Genomic DNA, 18,323 nt, shown 5'->3' with positions numbered 1-18,323 from the left:
CTAATGCAAATTAACATCTCAAAAATCCAGCCAGCCTGCACCTCTTTCCTAAAGACGTCCTTTGAGGGCCAGACAGTGTGGTTACAAAGACAAATACACCTCAGGAGCAAAATAAAAAGGGATCTAACTGGGATATTAGGGACAGGATTAGGAGTTTTAAATGGAATTGATTCAGAAATACTGATGAAAAAGCTGGTTACTGCAACAAGTAGTTTAACAAAATTAAAACATCTTTTACAGTCATCTTTATTGGCATTAGGAACTAGCCAGTAGCAGATTGTAAAAATACTGCCAAAGTGGGAAAAGGCCAGGGGAGGCCACCCTCCTCCCAGGGATGCCACTCACCCCCCTTCAGAGCTTGCACCTCCCTTGTTCTCTCACAGCAGACCTCTCAGATACCTCTCAACACCCATCCATCATCTTATCAAGCTCCAAAGCAATGCTGGCAATCATCTCAGACATCAGGTATGAGCCCCACCTTCAAAATTTCCACTGCTGCTTGGAAAAGGATGTGTTGACTTAAGCTGCATGCAGAGTAACATCAAACATGTACACCCATTCAAGGCTATAAAGAAAGCTCCTACCCTTCTGGTTTTATAAAGAATTACATTTAGTTGTTTCCCCCCAGTAATTTTCTTTTACCCTGCATAAACGGACGTGTAAGAAGAACATTAACATATTTTGCCTGTTTGTTTTGGTTAGAGGGTTTTTTTTTAAACACATGGAAACATTTTGACTTCTATTCTTAGAAACCATTTGAGGCAAAAAAGGGCCCATGAAAGAATTGAAGTCCACAAATGAACTTCCTTTCTGACAGCTTTTTCTCAGCCATCTCCCCTCCAGTCATGCTTGCCAAAATCCCATGCTTTATAGGGGCATCTGTTCTATTCTCTCCAGGCCAAAAAAGGAGACTTTTCAAACTCTTACTACAGCTGAGGAAATCTATAGCTCAATGAGCCTAATGTGATTTTTTTCCCCCCATGCCTGCAGCTCCACAAGTGCCATCAGAAGGGAAAGTCCCTTTCTCCTCCCTCCCTTCCTCCAGCCCCATGCTCCCAAACCCAGGCCTCTTCTAAAAGCTGTCCTCCTCCCACTCCCCCTCCAACTGCTTTTCACCACAACTGAGGAACTGAGAACAATTTACTTATTCATTTATGAGCCGTAAATGAAACTCTGCATCAACAGCTGAACTGACATATTCTTATGAATACCTGCACTGCTCTAAGTTCTTCACCCTGCTGTGAACTTGGTATACTTCATAAACTTCAACAAGCAGTACATAAAAAACAGTTGCTTTCCCATGCCAGTACTACTCCTAGAGTAGTATCACAACACTGGCAGTCTCAGTGGATTTGACTAAGAACTGATTCACATGGCTCAATATAAACAGCAGGTCACCCTGAAACTACACTGCCTGCCCAGGATTTGAAGTCACACAGTGGCTTTCAGAGGAAAGTTTGGTTGCTCCCACTATCACCAGAAGAACAGAGCAGTACAGACATCATAACTCCTCCTGCCAACCTCACTGTAAGTTGGCTTTGTCCAAGTGCCTGCATTTCTTTCAATAACTTACAATTTATGGTGAAAAACATAGGACACCACAATTGTATCAATTCCCCATGAAATAACAGTTTCAATGTGTCTGAAATAAGCAGACTTTCTAGAATTTATCACTTGGGTAAGGCTTCAATGCAACCACAATAGCAAGCACAGGCCACAAGCATCACTGCTGTGGCTTTCAGTGAAATCTGCAAAAAGAGACTAGAAAAAAATCTAACAAAGCAACCCTGTACATTTGCATCAGAAATAGGAGATGAGAAAATTAAGCTGAGCAGCAGGTATATATTTTTATGTATTACAATTAGTATTTGCACAATACCTCTAAAAGTGCCTCACATACCTCATTTTTTTTAATGGTAAAAGCTAATGGCAAGTCTGCAAAGCTCCTTTTTCTCTCTACAAGCAAAACATGTCTCAAAATTTGAGGCACGGAAAGGATGTAAGAATATATTAATTGGCAAATGAGCCCTATTTGTAATTAATGATATAGATTTTCTGGACATCCAAAATCTTGTTCTCATATAGCCTTCAAGAAGTAGGAATAGTGCTAGCAGGTTAAATACAGGCAGGTTTTCAGCCTGAGCTTGTTAGTACTGGGCATGAGGACCAAAGCTAGTATCTGTGCCCACTCTACACCAGCTCTTTGTGGCTCAGCCTGTAAATGCATAGCCTCACTGGCAGGCTGCATCTATGAGCTGAATACATAAGCTCTTCCCCTCACAAAAAGGAAAAAAAATTAAAAAATCAAAGCTAAGCTCTACATCTGTAAGGAAAAAGGCAATTAAAACAAGAGGAATACATTTCTGACACGGCCCAGTTCTCTGGTGAAACTGAGATTAAGAGGCATGTTTATGAGCAAAACTAAGTCAATATTTTCAAATTGGTTTTTAAAGCAAATCTTAGTTTTACCATTCATAAAATTCAATAGGTAATTACACAGCCAGGCAAAAGTCCTTAGAGGAAAGCAAAAGAATAATGAATTCGCTACATAATTATTTATAGCTGTGTTTTTGAGTGAACACAGTACGACAGGCATCAAGCCAATATTTAAAGGGAAAAAAAACCCAGATTTGTAAAACCTTAAATATTTCTGTAAGCCAGTCCGTAGACAACAGCCTATTTCACAATCTAATCTTCCTTTGCAATACATAAAAATCCCAACAACTTAGCCTGCCTCTCTGATTAATCATTACGACTTAAAATAAAACCTTGACAAAGACGGGTCCAGAAGCACAACCAAAAAACATTTAATGCTATCAGAACATGCACTTTGCTTAAAATAATGTTCCTGGGAAGTGCCATAGTGTTGTGTGCAAAAAATTTTGTCTGATCTGTATTTTGAAGAAACCCTTGGGAACAAAATCATTACCAAGCATCAGTCAAAATGGCAACAACTAGAGCTCAAATCCAATTCAGTCTTTCATAACTAACCCTAAGAACAAGCTGCTTATCACTCCAAAGCTCAAAAAAGATGATGAAAACTATATAACACAATGTCCTTTAGTTCCCTAAAGACATTATTACATTCGGTTAGGAGGTGATTGGTGTGCAACAATGCTTCTGCTTTCCAAATACATAGCTTAATTGCCAATACAACTTCACAAGAAAACAGAGAGGGAAAAATTTCCCTCTCCTGCTATTGAAAAGACAAGCAGTAGCTGCTAGCAAATAAAAAGAAGGCCAAATCGTTGTTATTTTTTTAAGCTCAAATATCATCAATAACATATTGGTGACAAAACTAAACAAATATTTTTTCTGTAACAAACAAATAGAATGTGATCCAAACATTCCCCTAAAATCCCATATGTATTATAGTGTCACAAGTAAAAATTATAATAAAAATCTATATCAATACACAAAATTCACAGCACAAAGGAGCTCTAACTGGACTGAAAAGAATGGGGGTTTAATTTGTATATTACATACAGATGCTCTTGCTCCAGTTTCTTTTATACATATCAGAAACAATACTGGATAGATTGCTCTGCTCTATTTCAGCACTCCACAAAACAGATTTAAATGGAAAAGATCATTGCACACAGGGCTTTGCAGACCACATTTCATTCTTCTTATACAACAGCAGGAGTTTTCAAGCAATTTGAATGTTACTTAGTTTCATTTGAAGGAGAGTACAAAGTTGGCACTACTTTTATTACTGTAGCATGTTGTATGCATAGCAGGAAAGTTGCCTAGTATATATATTAGAGGAAGAGGGGCATATGTCCTTAAGGATATACTAAAACCCAGACAATAAAATTTATCAATGTCAGCAATAAACATGAAGTCCCTCCCTCCTGCAGCAGCTTTAACTTAAATGCCCAGCAAGACTGTGGATTCAAAAGACTGAATCCTATATCCTTGCACTTGCCAAATACCTCAATTGCTTTCCATGTGCATAACACTTCCCTAGGACTAGATGTATTTGTCTTCTTTTATCCAGCCACAATATATTTCTGTGTTAGGAACTGCCACTTTCCATCCATGCTTATGACAAGAACCTGCACACCCCTCACAGCTCCCCTAGCTTAAGGCTAGGCCAGCTAATTATGACACAAAAGCACCTTGAAAACATTCTTTCATCTTTATGTGGAATGCAGACAGATCCTTGTGATAAATGTTCAGGATAAACCCAGGATTCCTTCTTCAGTGCAGAGGGAAGTACTTGTAGAGATATACATAAAAGTTGCAGGAGAAGTTAAGAAGTAAACGGGCAAGGAAACAGGAACCAAGGGAAGGAAAGGAGGTTGGAGAAACAAAAGGCAGCTATAGGCATCGTAAGCATTGCTGGAATAGGTTGTGTGTATCCTATGTGTAGATCAAAGCACCCATTAAACAACTCCACAAATTCATTTTTAAGCAAAAACTTATTTCTTGGTTTTAATACAGCACTAAAATAAAATAACAGGAAATTAATTGTACATAATTGGTTCTGTAGGGCTTAAATACATTTGTTTGCCCTGCTTTTCTGCAATTTTCATCCATCCTGGAAAAACACAAAGTTAATGGATTTCTGTTTTTTCCTGCAAATAAATGGCTATTGCAAAACAAGTATGTTCATTTATACCATGTAAAATATCCTGCAAGATAGCTGGAGATAAACAATATGCATACCAAGAGAGTTTCTGGGAAGGGCACAGCAGCTGAGCCAACAGAAAACTCTGCCCCTATTCAGTTAATATCCAGAACACTGGGCACCCTGGTCATGTTGGTGGCAATTCTTCCTTAGTGCAAGAGAATCCAAGCTGTCCCAGGATAAGAATCAGAGCAGGAGAGCCTGCTCAAGATGGAATCCAAGCTCTGACATAAACATCTCAGCAGCAACTGTGAAGAAGCATTTCTTTCTCTCATATATCTGCTACAGCTTGAACGGCTCTGCCTGTACATTGCTTGGTAGGAATGTTTTGTGGGGATTTTTAAAAAATTTACTCTGGACAATTTCACATAACATATTTATTCATTAATTTATCCATTAACATCCCTTTATTATATTCAGTGACAATACAGTTTCAAAGCTGAGTTTTGCTTTAGCAGTCTATGAAATCTCTACTTTTTCACAGAAGCCTACTCATCTTTCAGTCATTTGTATTACATCACTTGAGTAACTACTAAATTTTAATTCACAGAAATATATAAATCTCTTCTCTAAAAATCTGCACTTGAAGTCGCACTCCCTTTAAAGCCCTCCGAAAGATATAGACACACTTAGTCTACAGCTCACCAGTCCTGCTTCCTGTGGTAGTTCTGGAGATTTGATAAATTATGCCTCATACTCTGTAGAGACAATAATCCTTCTCTTTGTGGATCCTCTTTGCCCTGCTCCTCACCATGACACGAGGAGCAAGAGAAGATACTTCAGGCCAACTTCAGATTTCATTTAGGTAAACAAGAAAGGCAAAGAAGCATGTTCAGCTGGTGTAAAATAAACACTCATACTCTGCTAAAAATGTTCCAGACTGAACTGAACATCCACAAGGAGCTAAGGAAAACAGCAACACAGAATTCCTTACAAAGATTCCTTGGAACTGGGAGAACCTGTTTCTACTCTCAAACACTACTTAGACTCACAATATTTTAAGACAGACAAAATGTCCCAAACAAGTAATTTACTTGATCCAGGGCTTCCACCTTGATATAGTTGACTGCCACTGAAAACTCCCGTTATCAATTAATATTTTATATCTATGTCCAACAGACACTGAAATGTAATAAGGGTCTGACTTTATCAGATCCACAGCCCACCACAAAACCTACCAACACAATCACAGCAGGACAGTCGAAGAATTTTGTAAACAGAAGATTTGTACTGATACAATCAATGCAACATCAATGGAGTCATTAAATTATTTGGGATGAAGGAACATTCAAAACAAGCCAGTAGAGAAGGAGGTGCAATACCTGCTTATGTAACCCCTCCCTGCAAAATTCTGCTATGAAAGTTCCCAAATTCCAGAACCTCTCTGAAAAAGATGGCAAAGTCTGCATTGAAGATACCATGGCTTGAATCAGCTGGGCCTGAAGAATTGTGTTTCAGACTGCACAGGCTCAGGCCCTGTGGTGCTCTGGGTACCATTTCTGCTCTCCAAGATGTCAACCACACATTGACACACACCCTCCATCCTCAAGAGCACAGTCTCAGCAGCACCAGAGTCATCCTGGGCTCTGGATACACTTCCAGCCACCCTCTGCTGGTCAGAATGAGCTGTCCTGCAAGCACCCACACTGCTCTGGGATCCCCAGAGGTTCCACCAGGATCTCTCCCTTTGAAGTAGACACACAGACACCAGGGCACAGGAGCCTACAGCCCTGCCCCATCTTCTACAGGCTCTTTCCAGTATCAGTGCAATGGGGGACAGATGCTGCCAAGGATTTCCCCTCCAACTCATGCCTTAAAATAACACTGGGATGTGGGAGGAAAGCATCTAGGTTAACACTGCCTCATGCAGCACTATTTTAAGCAGGAAAACCCTGAAGACTGGTAGGGTTTTGATTCTTTCTTCCAAATGTTGCCACTGTAGGCACTTCCATCAGACTCTGACTCCTCCTCCAGCTTTAATCACCTGATAGCATTAGAGTAACAAAAATAAGGGTAACTACTATACATGGAAAGGAATGAGAAATGAAAAAGTATTTTTATGCCAAGATCAAAACAATAGCAACCAAATATTTTTCTTTGTGCCAGAAGAGACTTCTGCTATTTCTCAGACTACAGCATCAGTCTGAGTTGACAACTTACAAAAAATAAATTAAAAATTATATTTTGAACATTTACACCAGCAAGCCATCCACTCTTCCAGAAGCTGAAAACCCATACCTGGCGTACAAAACTGTTGGAGGTAGTGTCAGAAGATGTACTCCCATCTGATCCTTTAAATCGGTTTTTTCTTCTTGCCCCTTTACCGTAAGACTGTTTAAAAAAAAAAAAAAAAAAAAAAATATTAGAGAAACAGCATTATAGCATTAGTTTGTGTTGCACGAGTGTCTCCTTGGCTAGCAGGGATTCAGATTATCAGCTTTGTGCCAATCAATAAGTACATATTCAGAAAGCAACTGATGGGATGTATGTGCAAGTGCTCACCAGGCGTGGTCAATTGAGCCCTAAATGTTTTGCTGTTGTTGGGGTTTTTTCACATTTGTGTTCAGAATCATATTTATACACTCACACAGATGTAGCATTATTTACTTAAGTCACAGTGATTAAAAAGTACAGTTTGTTGTGCAGCTAGTTTAAATAAACAAAGCAGGAAAGGATGTACTGGAGCAGTCTCCAGTACATCACAGCTATGAGCCAAGTCAGCTGAGGGAACATTAAACAGCAAGAAGTGACAAACAACTTGTTGATACAATCTTACAACTGAGGGAGATTTTACAATAATAGTTTTTTTACCATAACTTCAAGAAAGTAAATGCAGTATAACAATAATAAAAGGACTATATGCGTAACTGGGCAAGGGGTAATACGCTACTAAAAAGCAAGGCACCTTTTATCTGCTTTTATCTACTAGGAATTTAAAGAGACATGGAGAAAGCTATGATTGGCTGAAAAAAAAAACTTTAAAACTATGGTTTAGAAATACAGAAAATCATGGTTTAGAAACAAAGCAAATGTATACATGTGCCCACAAAAAGCCAGTTTTTGTGCATTAAACATGGATCATCAATAAATATTTTTACATTAAATTACAAGGGGAAAAAAAAAATAGTTCAACTCTATTGTTTGCAACCATTTATTTCAGTGTGAGGGAGCCTAAACTGTGTAGACTGTAAACTCTGCCATGACACCACCTCTGGGCTCTGCAACCTGCAGAGTTTTGGGCGTGGGCTTAGTGGCTCTCATGGTAGGGAAGAGTGGGCTCCAGTGCAGGCTGAAACACTTAAAATCTCATACAGGCAGATTTTTAACATCATGTCTTCAAAATCTGAGTGCTGTTCTTAGCAGCAACACATACGTAAGTGTGATTAAATATTTTGCAGTCTAAGACTATCTGAGGAGGACGACAGATAGCCACTGCTAACTACAGATCATTTGACAAATTCAGGTACCTTGCCCCCACCAGATGCAAGAGAACAACCTCAGACTGTAGCTGTGTTGATTCTGGTGAGTTTAGAGCATTAGATGAAATCTAATACACCAATCTTTTAGAAAGGATGACTCAAAGAGCAGTAGTTCTGTCAGCTGGACACTCACCCTCAGCAAAAATAGCATCTGTTATCTCACTAACCTAACAATGACCTGCAACAAAAGCAATGTTGTATTACCCAAAAAACATATTTATGGGAAAGGTATTTTGCCAAGCTCATATGGTTTTTTCAAAACTGCAAAACAGCCACGTAATAAATTTCTGAAAGGCACCCAAATTGATTCTACACATGCTGGTTAGGGCAGAACTATACAAAAATCAGCATGTTGAAGATCATGCTGGTAAAAATGGGACTTTCTAATGAGTCTAGGACTGTAACCCAGCAGGTCTCAAAATATAAAATTAAATTTCAATCAGGAATAGTTTTACATGATTGCATTTCTAAAAGGAATATTTTATGACTGAAGAACTTCTTGGTAATGAAAAGGTCTTTCTAGGCCAGTAAGAGTAATAGCTTGATTGGAACCACCATTACAAGCAAATTATAAAAAATATTTTCCAGTTATAATAGACAGTTCTACCAGAACCCGATTTTTCCACCTAGTGTAATATAATTAATATAATATTCCACCTAATATAATATCAAAATATTTAAAATACATAAAAAGTATATCTGACAGCAGTATTCTTCAAATACAATAACATCTTTAAATCAAAATTTACCTTTTCTGAATGGTTCCCACTGAGTTAATTGTCTAGGGTTACCCACCAATACTCTGAATTCCTTTCCTACAGATTTTGTGAAAGAATATAGAAATACAATTACAATAAAATAAAGAATTTCTAACATTTGCAAAGGAGCTCAAGAATATAAAGCATCTACATGAAGACCACATGATCTAGGCAATTTGATTAACAGTGTAGAGTACAATATTGTGTAATTCCCAAGGAGATAAGTAAAAACATGTACATAGATTCTCTCTCACAGTCACATTTTGTATTTCTCTCCAGTTTCTACAGTATTTAATTTAAAGTATCATACTGCTCAGTTTGCTAACACAAAAAAGAAAATTATGAGAGGCAAAAGAGGGACTGAGTCTAGAGTGATGAGGATAAAACAAATAAGAGCAGAAAAAGAATATGTTACAAGCACAGATAGAGAAGCGTGCCTTATATCTGTGTAGCAATGACTAAAAGCATTTATTTCTGGCAACATCACAGGAAATGCAGCTCAGGCTAGAAAGTTACTTTGATTTTTCAGTTTTAGGAGGTTTTTTAGTGCACAGCAACATGCACATTTTTGTTCTACTGTTAGTCAGAAGAATGGGGGACAACTTTTGTATGTGGAAAAACTGGGACTTGATGACTCTTTTCATTATTTTAAAGAATGCTAACTGGGGACTACATTTGTTTTCCATGCCTTTCAAGCTTATTCCCATAGTCAGAAATGCCTGAAACTTAATTCTGAAGATGAGATTAGCTTCCCATAATCAAAACAATCTTATATATTATTAAAAATTAATAATTATCTCTGCCATGTGGAAAAGCTTAAATACTTATCCTGTCACAGCTATTATGTTTTGCTTTTTCCTGTTTATTTTCTTCCACAAGATCTTAATGTGAGAATGAGGCCGTTGTAAATAAATAAATATCTAGATAAAATAAGCAGTGATATATCAGTTACTTTCAATTCTCAGGGAAAAAAAAAAAGAGAATATTTTTGCCCAATATGTTACTGTGATTTTCATGTTAAAATACATTCCCTTATCTGTGTTCTGTGCAGCAGTTGGCTGCAATTAGGCAGCTAAAAATAAAGGGCTGAATCACGACATGAGGACATTGGCCAGTAAAAGCAGCAACACGGGGCAGTCGCTCCTTACCTCTGTGGGAGCTGTACCTTACAGAACAACCCCTGGAGACCAAAGAGCTCAGCACCCCAGTGCCCAGTGGTGGCAGCCTCCACATCTGCAGGGCAGGGCTGGCACAGCACCGTCTGTCCCAGCTGATCTGGGTACAGCTGACTCCAGCCCTGTGAACAAGCCTGTCCATATGAGAAGTTTGCTGACAGTAACATTCTTACTGGATGTTAGCAGAACGTCTTACTCAAACATAAAGTTATGTATACATGTGTTTACAAGTTCAAAAGTGTAGCTTCATTTATTAGTCAGAGGTGTGAAATTCCTTTAAAATTGGCTGAGTTGCCAAAGACAAGAAATAAAATACAAACATTTATGTTCTAAAGCTTCACAAAATACCTGCGAAACAACATGAAACCCTACCAAAAAACAACCAAAACCAAACACACACCAAAGTAGTTTTGTAAAAATTATTTCATCTACCAAGATTTAACAAAGCAAAGAAAGACTCTGCTTTCCAACTCTGATTAGAAAGTATATTGTGCAACCATTATTCAACCCATGTAATCAAGTGAAATATGGGAATCATATGAAGTATTAAAGGCATACACTGCAGTTTCCTGATAATTAACAATTTTATATACAATTACTTGTTATTGTAAACAGATGAGATCAATGCTGCTCAGTGAAACTCTTTAATTTTAATGAGGTTTTGGCTCAACACATAAAACACGTAACATTTAATCCTGTAACACACATGACAAGCAGAAGGTGTCGTTTATCCCTGTAGGCAAAATACTATCATGTGGAAGAGGAAATATAAAACATTTAAAATTACCAACTACCTACAAACAGGGAACTGGTCTTCATTGGGAGTCTTAAAATGCCCTTCACCAGTAACCACTCTAATGTTATTTTATAGCAAAGCAGTGGTGAGGACTTTACAAAGGATCAGTCTAAACCTTAACTGTTTATCATAGGTAAACTAGCACCAGCCATTGAGACTGATGGCAGGTGGCAGAGGTAAACCCTTAAAAACTGTTCTCATGAAGGAAGGGTACAGATGATTTAAGTAGCAGAGTTACCAACACCAAGTCAGGTCCTTAAACAAAGATGGAAGAAATAAATTGGAGAAAACAAAACCAGAAAACAAAATTTCAGAGCTACACTGAAGCTTACATCATCTCAAATCAACAAGGGACCAACTACAAAAATCGAAAGAACACCTATAAAGGTAAAAAGTGACCCCCTGAAGGACTAGGGAATTGCTAGAAGGTCAGAAATGCAAATATGCACCAAGTATTTTTCCTCCCATACAAAAGCTCAAAAAATATATAAAGATGCACATGTTCCATACACAGCACGTCAGGACAGTGCAGAATATATGAATCCAGCTTCATCCTTTCCTTAAAAGAACAGCACTGCCTCTTTAGGCAATTCCTTACAACAGGAAACAAATGTTCCTGTAGGTCAGATTCCTTGGCCCTTCCTGGCCACTGGCCAGGCTTACCACCACTCAGAAATTAAACCTTCCAGCATCAGCTGCATAGCTGCAACACCCCACACACACTCTCACTCAACAGAAAAAGACTTTAATATTTCTTATTTTTGCACCACAAATCATACTAATTTCATAAAGGAGAAGAGGTCAGCTTCCTGACCACACAGCCATGGATTGGAAGATGTACATAGACCTTGGTGATGTGTTTCCCACTAATCCACAGCTCCCTTCCATGACAGGAATGAGGGCAAGAGGGAAGGTAGCATACAGCAATATATCCTGGCTTGCCTCCACCTCAGGAGCAGGGTTTTGAGCCACCCTATGTGGTCAACATCAGCACAGTCCTGTGACAGGCACCCTGCTCTGTGACACACCTTCAGCAAAGGAGTTGCCTGAGGAGCACAGACTCATGTCCCCATAGCAGAAAAGAATCCCCAGCTTAGGTGTCAAAACCTGGATTTCTCCAAACAAACAACTTTTGCTATCAGGACAAAACTCAGGAAAGACAGGACTTCCCCACTGGAGTCCTATCAAATTGAGGATCTCCAATACAGTCTTCAAGTTCACACAAGCTACAGAGATAGTCTGCCAAGTCTATTTCACAGTCATTTTATAAAATCCTACACCAAAACAAAAATCCATCCAAACAAACAAACAAAAACCCCCAATCCTCCACCAATAATTCACTTCTCAAAACTTGCAAACATAATACATAAATAAGTATTTAACAGATGCTTCTTTTTCACCATTAAGGGAAAACTAATTTCTGCTGAACAATCTGTAATGGTTAAATCTTAGATGCTCTTTTCTGCTGGCCTGTGATAAAGCCTTGCCAACACTGCATCTAGAAACAGCCCTTTCTTGCCAGTTCGTACACTTGTGAGCCATCTCCCAGTGCTCTCACCCTGGCCTCAGACCAGGTCATCTGGCAGTTTCCACCTGGCAAACAAGAAACTGGGAACTTGGCTGGCTCTCCTTGTCCCCAGTGGTTTGGGAACCCACCTCAGTGCAAACCTGCTGCACATCCACTACTAACAGCAGTGATGAAGATGTCAGTTCCCACCTCAGCAGAAGAGGAGCACACTACAGCAGAAGGTGATGAAGCTCGTGCCCAAACCCCACTGTGCCTCCTGCAGCCTTTTAAAAATGACAACTACAGTTGTGGGCCATGTGCCTGTACCTCCTCACCTGCTCCCCATGGATTTCTGTACTCCACTTGCACAAGCAAACAGAAAGATCTGACTCTGTGACAGAAGGATGCCTGCAGGAACCACAGCCAGGGACAGTTTCCCTCTGCTAAGGGTTTGCTACCCTGAGGACAGAGCAGCACCTTGGAGGGCAGGGAAGGCAATTTTGCTTCCTTGATTTTTAAACTCTTCTATTGCAGTACAGTAAAGACCTGAGTAAAAACAGCAGAAGTAACTGAGACTCCAGAGAAGCCAGCCTTGTAATAGCACAGGAACTTTTCATCCATAGAGACAAAACAAGACAAAATCAGAGACTGCCTCTAAAAGATAGTTACCTGATAAATATATTAGAACTGAAACTGCTGAACTGTTTCAGAGTGATTTTACACTTTAGGATAATGTAAAGAACAACTATTATTACCCATTTATGCTGATAACGTGTAACACCCAAATGGAAAATAACTCTGGAAGAGATGAGCATGCAAAATCACCTTTTATTGCTTGAGTACGGGATAATGCCAAAAAACACCCCAAAGAGCAGAGAATTAATGAAAAAGTAATAACTGAAACCTGAAAGGCTTTCTGCAGTGAAGGAGAATTAAAATTTATTTTTTGTCAGTAAGGAATACAACACTGAAAGGAGATTACCACTTCAAGACAGAAAACACTACCTCTTGCTGAGGGCCATGAGGAAGTCTAATGTGTCTAAGTCTAATAAGTCTAAGAATGGAATTGGATTTTATCTCTTCCTCATTTGTATATCCTCCACTGAATTGCTGCCACATTAGATCTGATTTCTAGGGATGCTGCCAGAAGAGAGTAAAACCTTCCATGCCTCCATAACAAATGGGTATTATTATTATTTAAGTAAGCATAGGGATATAAATTTTGTTTGTTTATGGCTTACAAAGTATTCTTACAAGTCAGTACTGGGAAATACATGGCTGCAAAATTTTTGTTTGAAGAACAGGTAAACAGGTATGAATTGGCATAAATCAACTCAGCTGAAAGCAGCAGAGGGCAGTGTGATTAATCTGCTGAGAATAAATCTCTGGATATGGTTCCATTCCTCATTACCACAAGACAGGCAGTGAAGGGATGGTGCTATACAACTGAGAAGGTAGCTGGAGATTCAGGGAGGACAACAGCCAGTGTAAGGGCCTGTAACTAAGCTGATTTTCTGGACTCACCACATGCACATCACTCTAAAATTCACCTTAACATCAATCATAGTTGATACAGAAGGAATACTAAACAAGCCTGCCCCCGTGCCTCTTGCATTCACTTTACCTTCTGCAATGCAACCTGAAAATCAAGTCAAGCACTCGAGGGATGATGAAACCTTTAGACTTGGAAGGCAGAAGCATTTAGCAGTACCATGCAACAGAGAAAATCTAAATGCAGGTGAAAGAGCTGAAGAAAACAATCTAGAAGACAATTATTTTCACATAAAATGTGTCAGGTTGTTAGGATGTGCACTGACAGATGATGCATAAGCAGGAAAAAAAAGAACAGGAGGAAAATAATAATGAGGAATAGGAATGAATTCATGCAGTGTAAGATACCTTCTCCCTCCACGAGGTAGTTTGTAGTTGCTTGATAGAATGTTTCATTATATTTTCTTTGAAATGTCTTTGTGTAATTTACTCATCTGATTTGCTATGACTGTCCCTAATGCACAGTACAGGAAGCTTTTTGATGAGAAAACAGCAACAGAAATTGAATCTAATGATTTTTGAGGACTGAGGGACTTTGAAGAAGGATCATAAGAAAATTACATGGGAGCAAGAGAAAAGAGAGGCTAAGAGTTACCATGAAAGGCATTAATGTGTTATGGTATATTATAAACAAATCATAGTAGTACCTGGGTTAATTAAAATTATTAAAATTAATATTCTACTAATTCAGATTCCTGAAAATAGGGGTTCTTTAAATAAGGAACTAAAGAGAAGACTGTGGTTGATTTAAAAAAAATACACCAAAAAACTGATCACCAAACACTGGTACATTTGAAGAGTTTGCTTCTTTTCTTTCAGAAAACCTAATGCTGATTTCATTACAAAAGGGCCACACCTAAAACCACCAGTTTGTACTGACATATATCTAGACATTGTGAATAAGTCCACAGTGTAACTGGTCAGCATGCAGATTTGTCTGGATAAAACTGGACATCTGAAACTCTACTGCAAATCCATCTAAGACCAAGATACAACTGGGACTAAGATCACACTGAACTAGAACTAGAACTATGTTTTTACAATCATATGGACCTAAAAGCCATAGAATTTTAGTTAATACAAGAAAAAAACACCAATATTTCGTCCCAGTTGCAAAGAACTTCCCTGGAAAAATACAGTATAACTGTCATGACCAACACCCAGAGAGATTTTCTTTTGTTTGCAGATCTTGTTAGGAAAATGCATTATGAAAATAAGAAATAGACTTTCCACAGATGTTATCTAGGAATATTTCACATATTTAACTGCCTTTTAAGTGAACTACTTCTAGAGTGTTAACTACATTTCATGCCTCTGCCCCATGGTGACAAGTTTGGCCAAAATGGACGGACAGGCACAATCCAAAATACTGACCATGATGTTAAGATAGATTAAAAGAAATATCAGCTTTGCAAAAGTAAAATTTTGGATAAGAGAGTTGTTGTGACTTGGTACAACTCTACAAAGGCTGTCAATAATATTTTCTTAAATCATAATTCCCAGAAGAAGCACTTCAGAGTGAACACTTTTAGGAGTGACATCACTCCATAAGTTCACATGCTGGTTTGGGTTTTTTTCCCCTGACAGATTATTTGGCAGAAATGTTTCTAGGATTGATATTCAACTACCTTAGAGAAAAAGACAGTGGTACACATATCTGAAGTACCTGTAGGCAATCTACTTGATGATTCACATGTCCTCATTAAGCCTCTCCTTCTCACTGTGAGTGTGTTCTAAAGCAGCAAGATTTTACAATATTGGGGTTTTTTAAATGTTCATGGAACAAAAATTCAAATCAAAATAATTGCCTCTAAATGCAGCACTTGCCAAGAAATTAACTTGCAGTATTATTCAGACAAAAGGCCCTTTTGTTTCCATAACTTTATTTCCTCTCTACCAAGGGTTTATGTATGACTAAAACAAGTACATAGTGAGAAGATGATTCCTGATCTGCCTGATGACTTTGATTCCAAAACCTGAAAAACATCCCTGAACTAAAAAGGTGCATTATCACTGTCTCAAAAAGTGAATCTTTTTGGCTGTGAGTGTTCAGAAACCTGTTTTATAAAACAGAATATAAATGCATTACCTGAAACATAAATAACGTGGGTGTTAGCAAACTATTCTTCCTCTCTAAAGAGAGGTTTTTCAACCCTAGCTTAAAGGAGGTTGAGAAATCAATTTTATGATTGGTATTTGACATTTGTCCACAGCAGAGAGATACCGTATGATTTGAAAGTTGCTGAATCTGTGCTTAGGGCTATACAGACATAAAAAGGGGGGATTTGTAGGTCAAAAATTAGCTCCATTGCCACTGTTTCTGGAGAAGCTGGCAAAGCATATGGCCCTCCTGAAATGTCTGTTCTGTGCTTGGAGGCTACTGACATCCAAAGAGACACTTTCTCTTTTTTAGTTTAACCTCCTCTCTGCCTTAGTGCCTGGATTTTGTTCTGCTGTCACCAGGCCTGAGTATGTAAAGATCAATCACCACGACTGTTGACAGACTGATGGCATTTTTCTCTGTCAATCAAGAACTACTGGGATGGAGCTGGTCCACCTTCTCAAACAAAGCATCAGAGACAGCTTTGGCAGCAACAGTAAAAACCGCACCCCAAAAAGGAAAAAACCTCTGTCCTAAGAAGATAATGCATAATTGAAATCTGAAATTGACACAATCAGATTTTACCACCCTTTTATGGGTTCAAAAACAGCACTCTGAAGTCTTTGTAACCAACTATTGCAAACTTGAAGATACTAAGCAACATTCATACATTAAACAGAAACAACCTTTCAAAATATGAAGTCTTGTCTAAGTAAGCCTTACCCTACCTCCTTCTCATCACCCATCCACCCGAACACTGCAAATGAACTGAGTTGTTAAAATTTCTGAGACGACTGCACAACCACCTTCTGCATGAAAATCGAGCAGCTTAAATCTGCAGCATGTTCAACACCTTCAGCCTCCCCAAAATTCCTGCTGAACAACTGGCGTGAATCGCCTTCTCTCACCTACAGACTGTCACCAGCCCGTGCAGCAGACGAGGGAGGTTCAGCCGTGCGTGGTAAGCATCAGGTACAAATACAACAGGTTACTGGAGCAGGGAAAAATAGCCGTACCCTGCAGTACACGTGCGGAAGATCAGCTTAAAAGCAATGTATTCTTACATACTCATCCTCCAAATAATCGCAAGGTTCTTTTGATTTACGATGCTTCTATGGCACAGAGCATCCTATGTGTGCTAATTAAACGGCTTTTGAGAGTGGGGGCGAAGACAGGGGTTTCGGGCGCCTTAGGGGAGCCGTCAAACTTTTCTGCCGGCGGTGCCCGAAGTTGAAGGACGGGCCGCTCCGGGCCCTGCCCGCGCCCCCGCCCGCGCCGCCGCAGCCCGGCCGAGCCCCGCCGTACCTGCGCTGCCGCCGCCGCGGGCAGGGGGTTGTCCAGCAGCTCCATCTGCACCTCCTGCGCCGGGCTGGGAGGCGATTTGGACATGTCGCTCTGGACCATTGGCGAGGAGAGCGGGTGGCTGGGCGCCGAGCCTCTCGGCGGGACAGAGCCGTGCTGAGCCGAGCCGAGCCGAGGCGAGGCGAGGCGAGCCGGGGCGGCGGGCGCCGCTCAGCGCCCGGCCATGCCGAGGAGCGGCGGGCGGCCCGGCCCTGCCCTGCCCTGCCCGGCTCCGCTCCGCTCCGCTCCGCTCCGCTCCGCCCTGCCCTGCCCGCTGCCGGCGGGGAGCGCTCGGCGCCGCGGACGGGGCAGCGCCGGCGGCGGCGCGGGGGAGGGCAGGGGGCGGTGCGTGGGGAAGAGGGAAAGTGACAGCGAGCATCTCCCTCCGGCGGCGCCGGGCGGGGCGGCGCCGCATCCGCGCGGCCCAGCCCGAGCGCGGCCGAGCGGCGAGCAGCGAAGTTGGGGCTGTGGCCGGCGGGCCGGGGGGCATCAGGCCCTGCTTTTCCCTTCAGCCCTGCCCGGCGTCTCAGCCTGGCCGCGCGGCATCGCCTGCCTCAGCGCGCATCGGCTTAGACCTGTGCTGTTAGCGAGCGAACCGGCGCTTCGACAAAGTTCCATAGGTCTCTTGTGTTGACAGGGCTTTTTGGAGGTTCCTATGCACATATCAACAAGAGATGAGTACGATGAAATCCGCTGTCGAATTTTATATAACCTGTGAGTGTACGATCTCAATCGTGCTATCAGGTACCCCACAGGAGGCGCTTGAAACACCTGTTTGAAACCTGATCCGGCAAAATCACCCTCCACCGCTGAGATGATCTTTCATTTCTTGTGAATGAGAGATCATTTTGGTCCTTATAGAGACCAAACTCTCTGACCTTATGAAGTCCACAATGGACTGATACCTTTCTTCCACTGGATGGGACCTAGCTGTGCCCCATGCAGCATGAAAGGGAAACTTGTGTTTTCAGACTCACTATGT

The 18,323-nt window shown here is 40.5% G+C and overlaps 1 protein-coding gene across 4 annotated transcripts in view; it reads right to left on the bottom strand.

Moving 5' to 3' along the window:
- Positions 1–17,497, bottom strand: part of CACNB2 (calcium voltage-gated channel auxiliary subunit beta 2) — a 245,716-nt gene extending 228,219 nt beyond the window's left edge. For 2 of the 4 annotated variants that reach the window (XM_021540992.3, XM_021540996.3), the window contains exons 1-2: positions 17,306–17,497; positions 6,872–6,964 (exon numbers count right to left, since the gene is read on the bottom strand). In XM_021540992.3, the coding sequence (XP_021396667.1) occupies positions 6,872–6,964; positions 17,306–17,404 (192 nt within the window). In that variant the 5' untranslated portion in view covers positions 17,405–17,497. The remainder of the gene's footprint in view (positions 1–6,871; positions 6,965–17,305) is intronic. The other 2 variants (XM_021540993.3, XM_021540997.3) reach the window with 1 other exon arrangement.
- Positions 17,498–18,323: the final 826 nt, after the last annotated feature.

Source organism: Lonchura striata, chromosome 1 (genome assembly GCF_046129695.1).
Source record: "Lonchura striata isolate bLonStr1 chromosome 1, bLonStr1.mat, whole genome shotgun sequence".
NCBI lineage: Eukaryota > Metazoa > Chordata > Aves > Passeriformes > Estrildidae > Lonchura > Lonchura striata.
The sequence above is the reverse complement of the archived record's forward strand: the minus strand, read 5'-3'. Positions and strand labels throughout refer to the sequence as shown.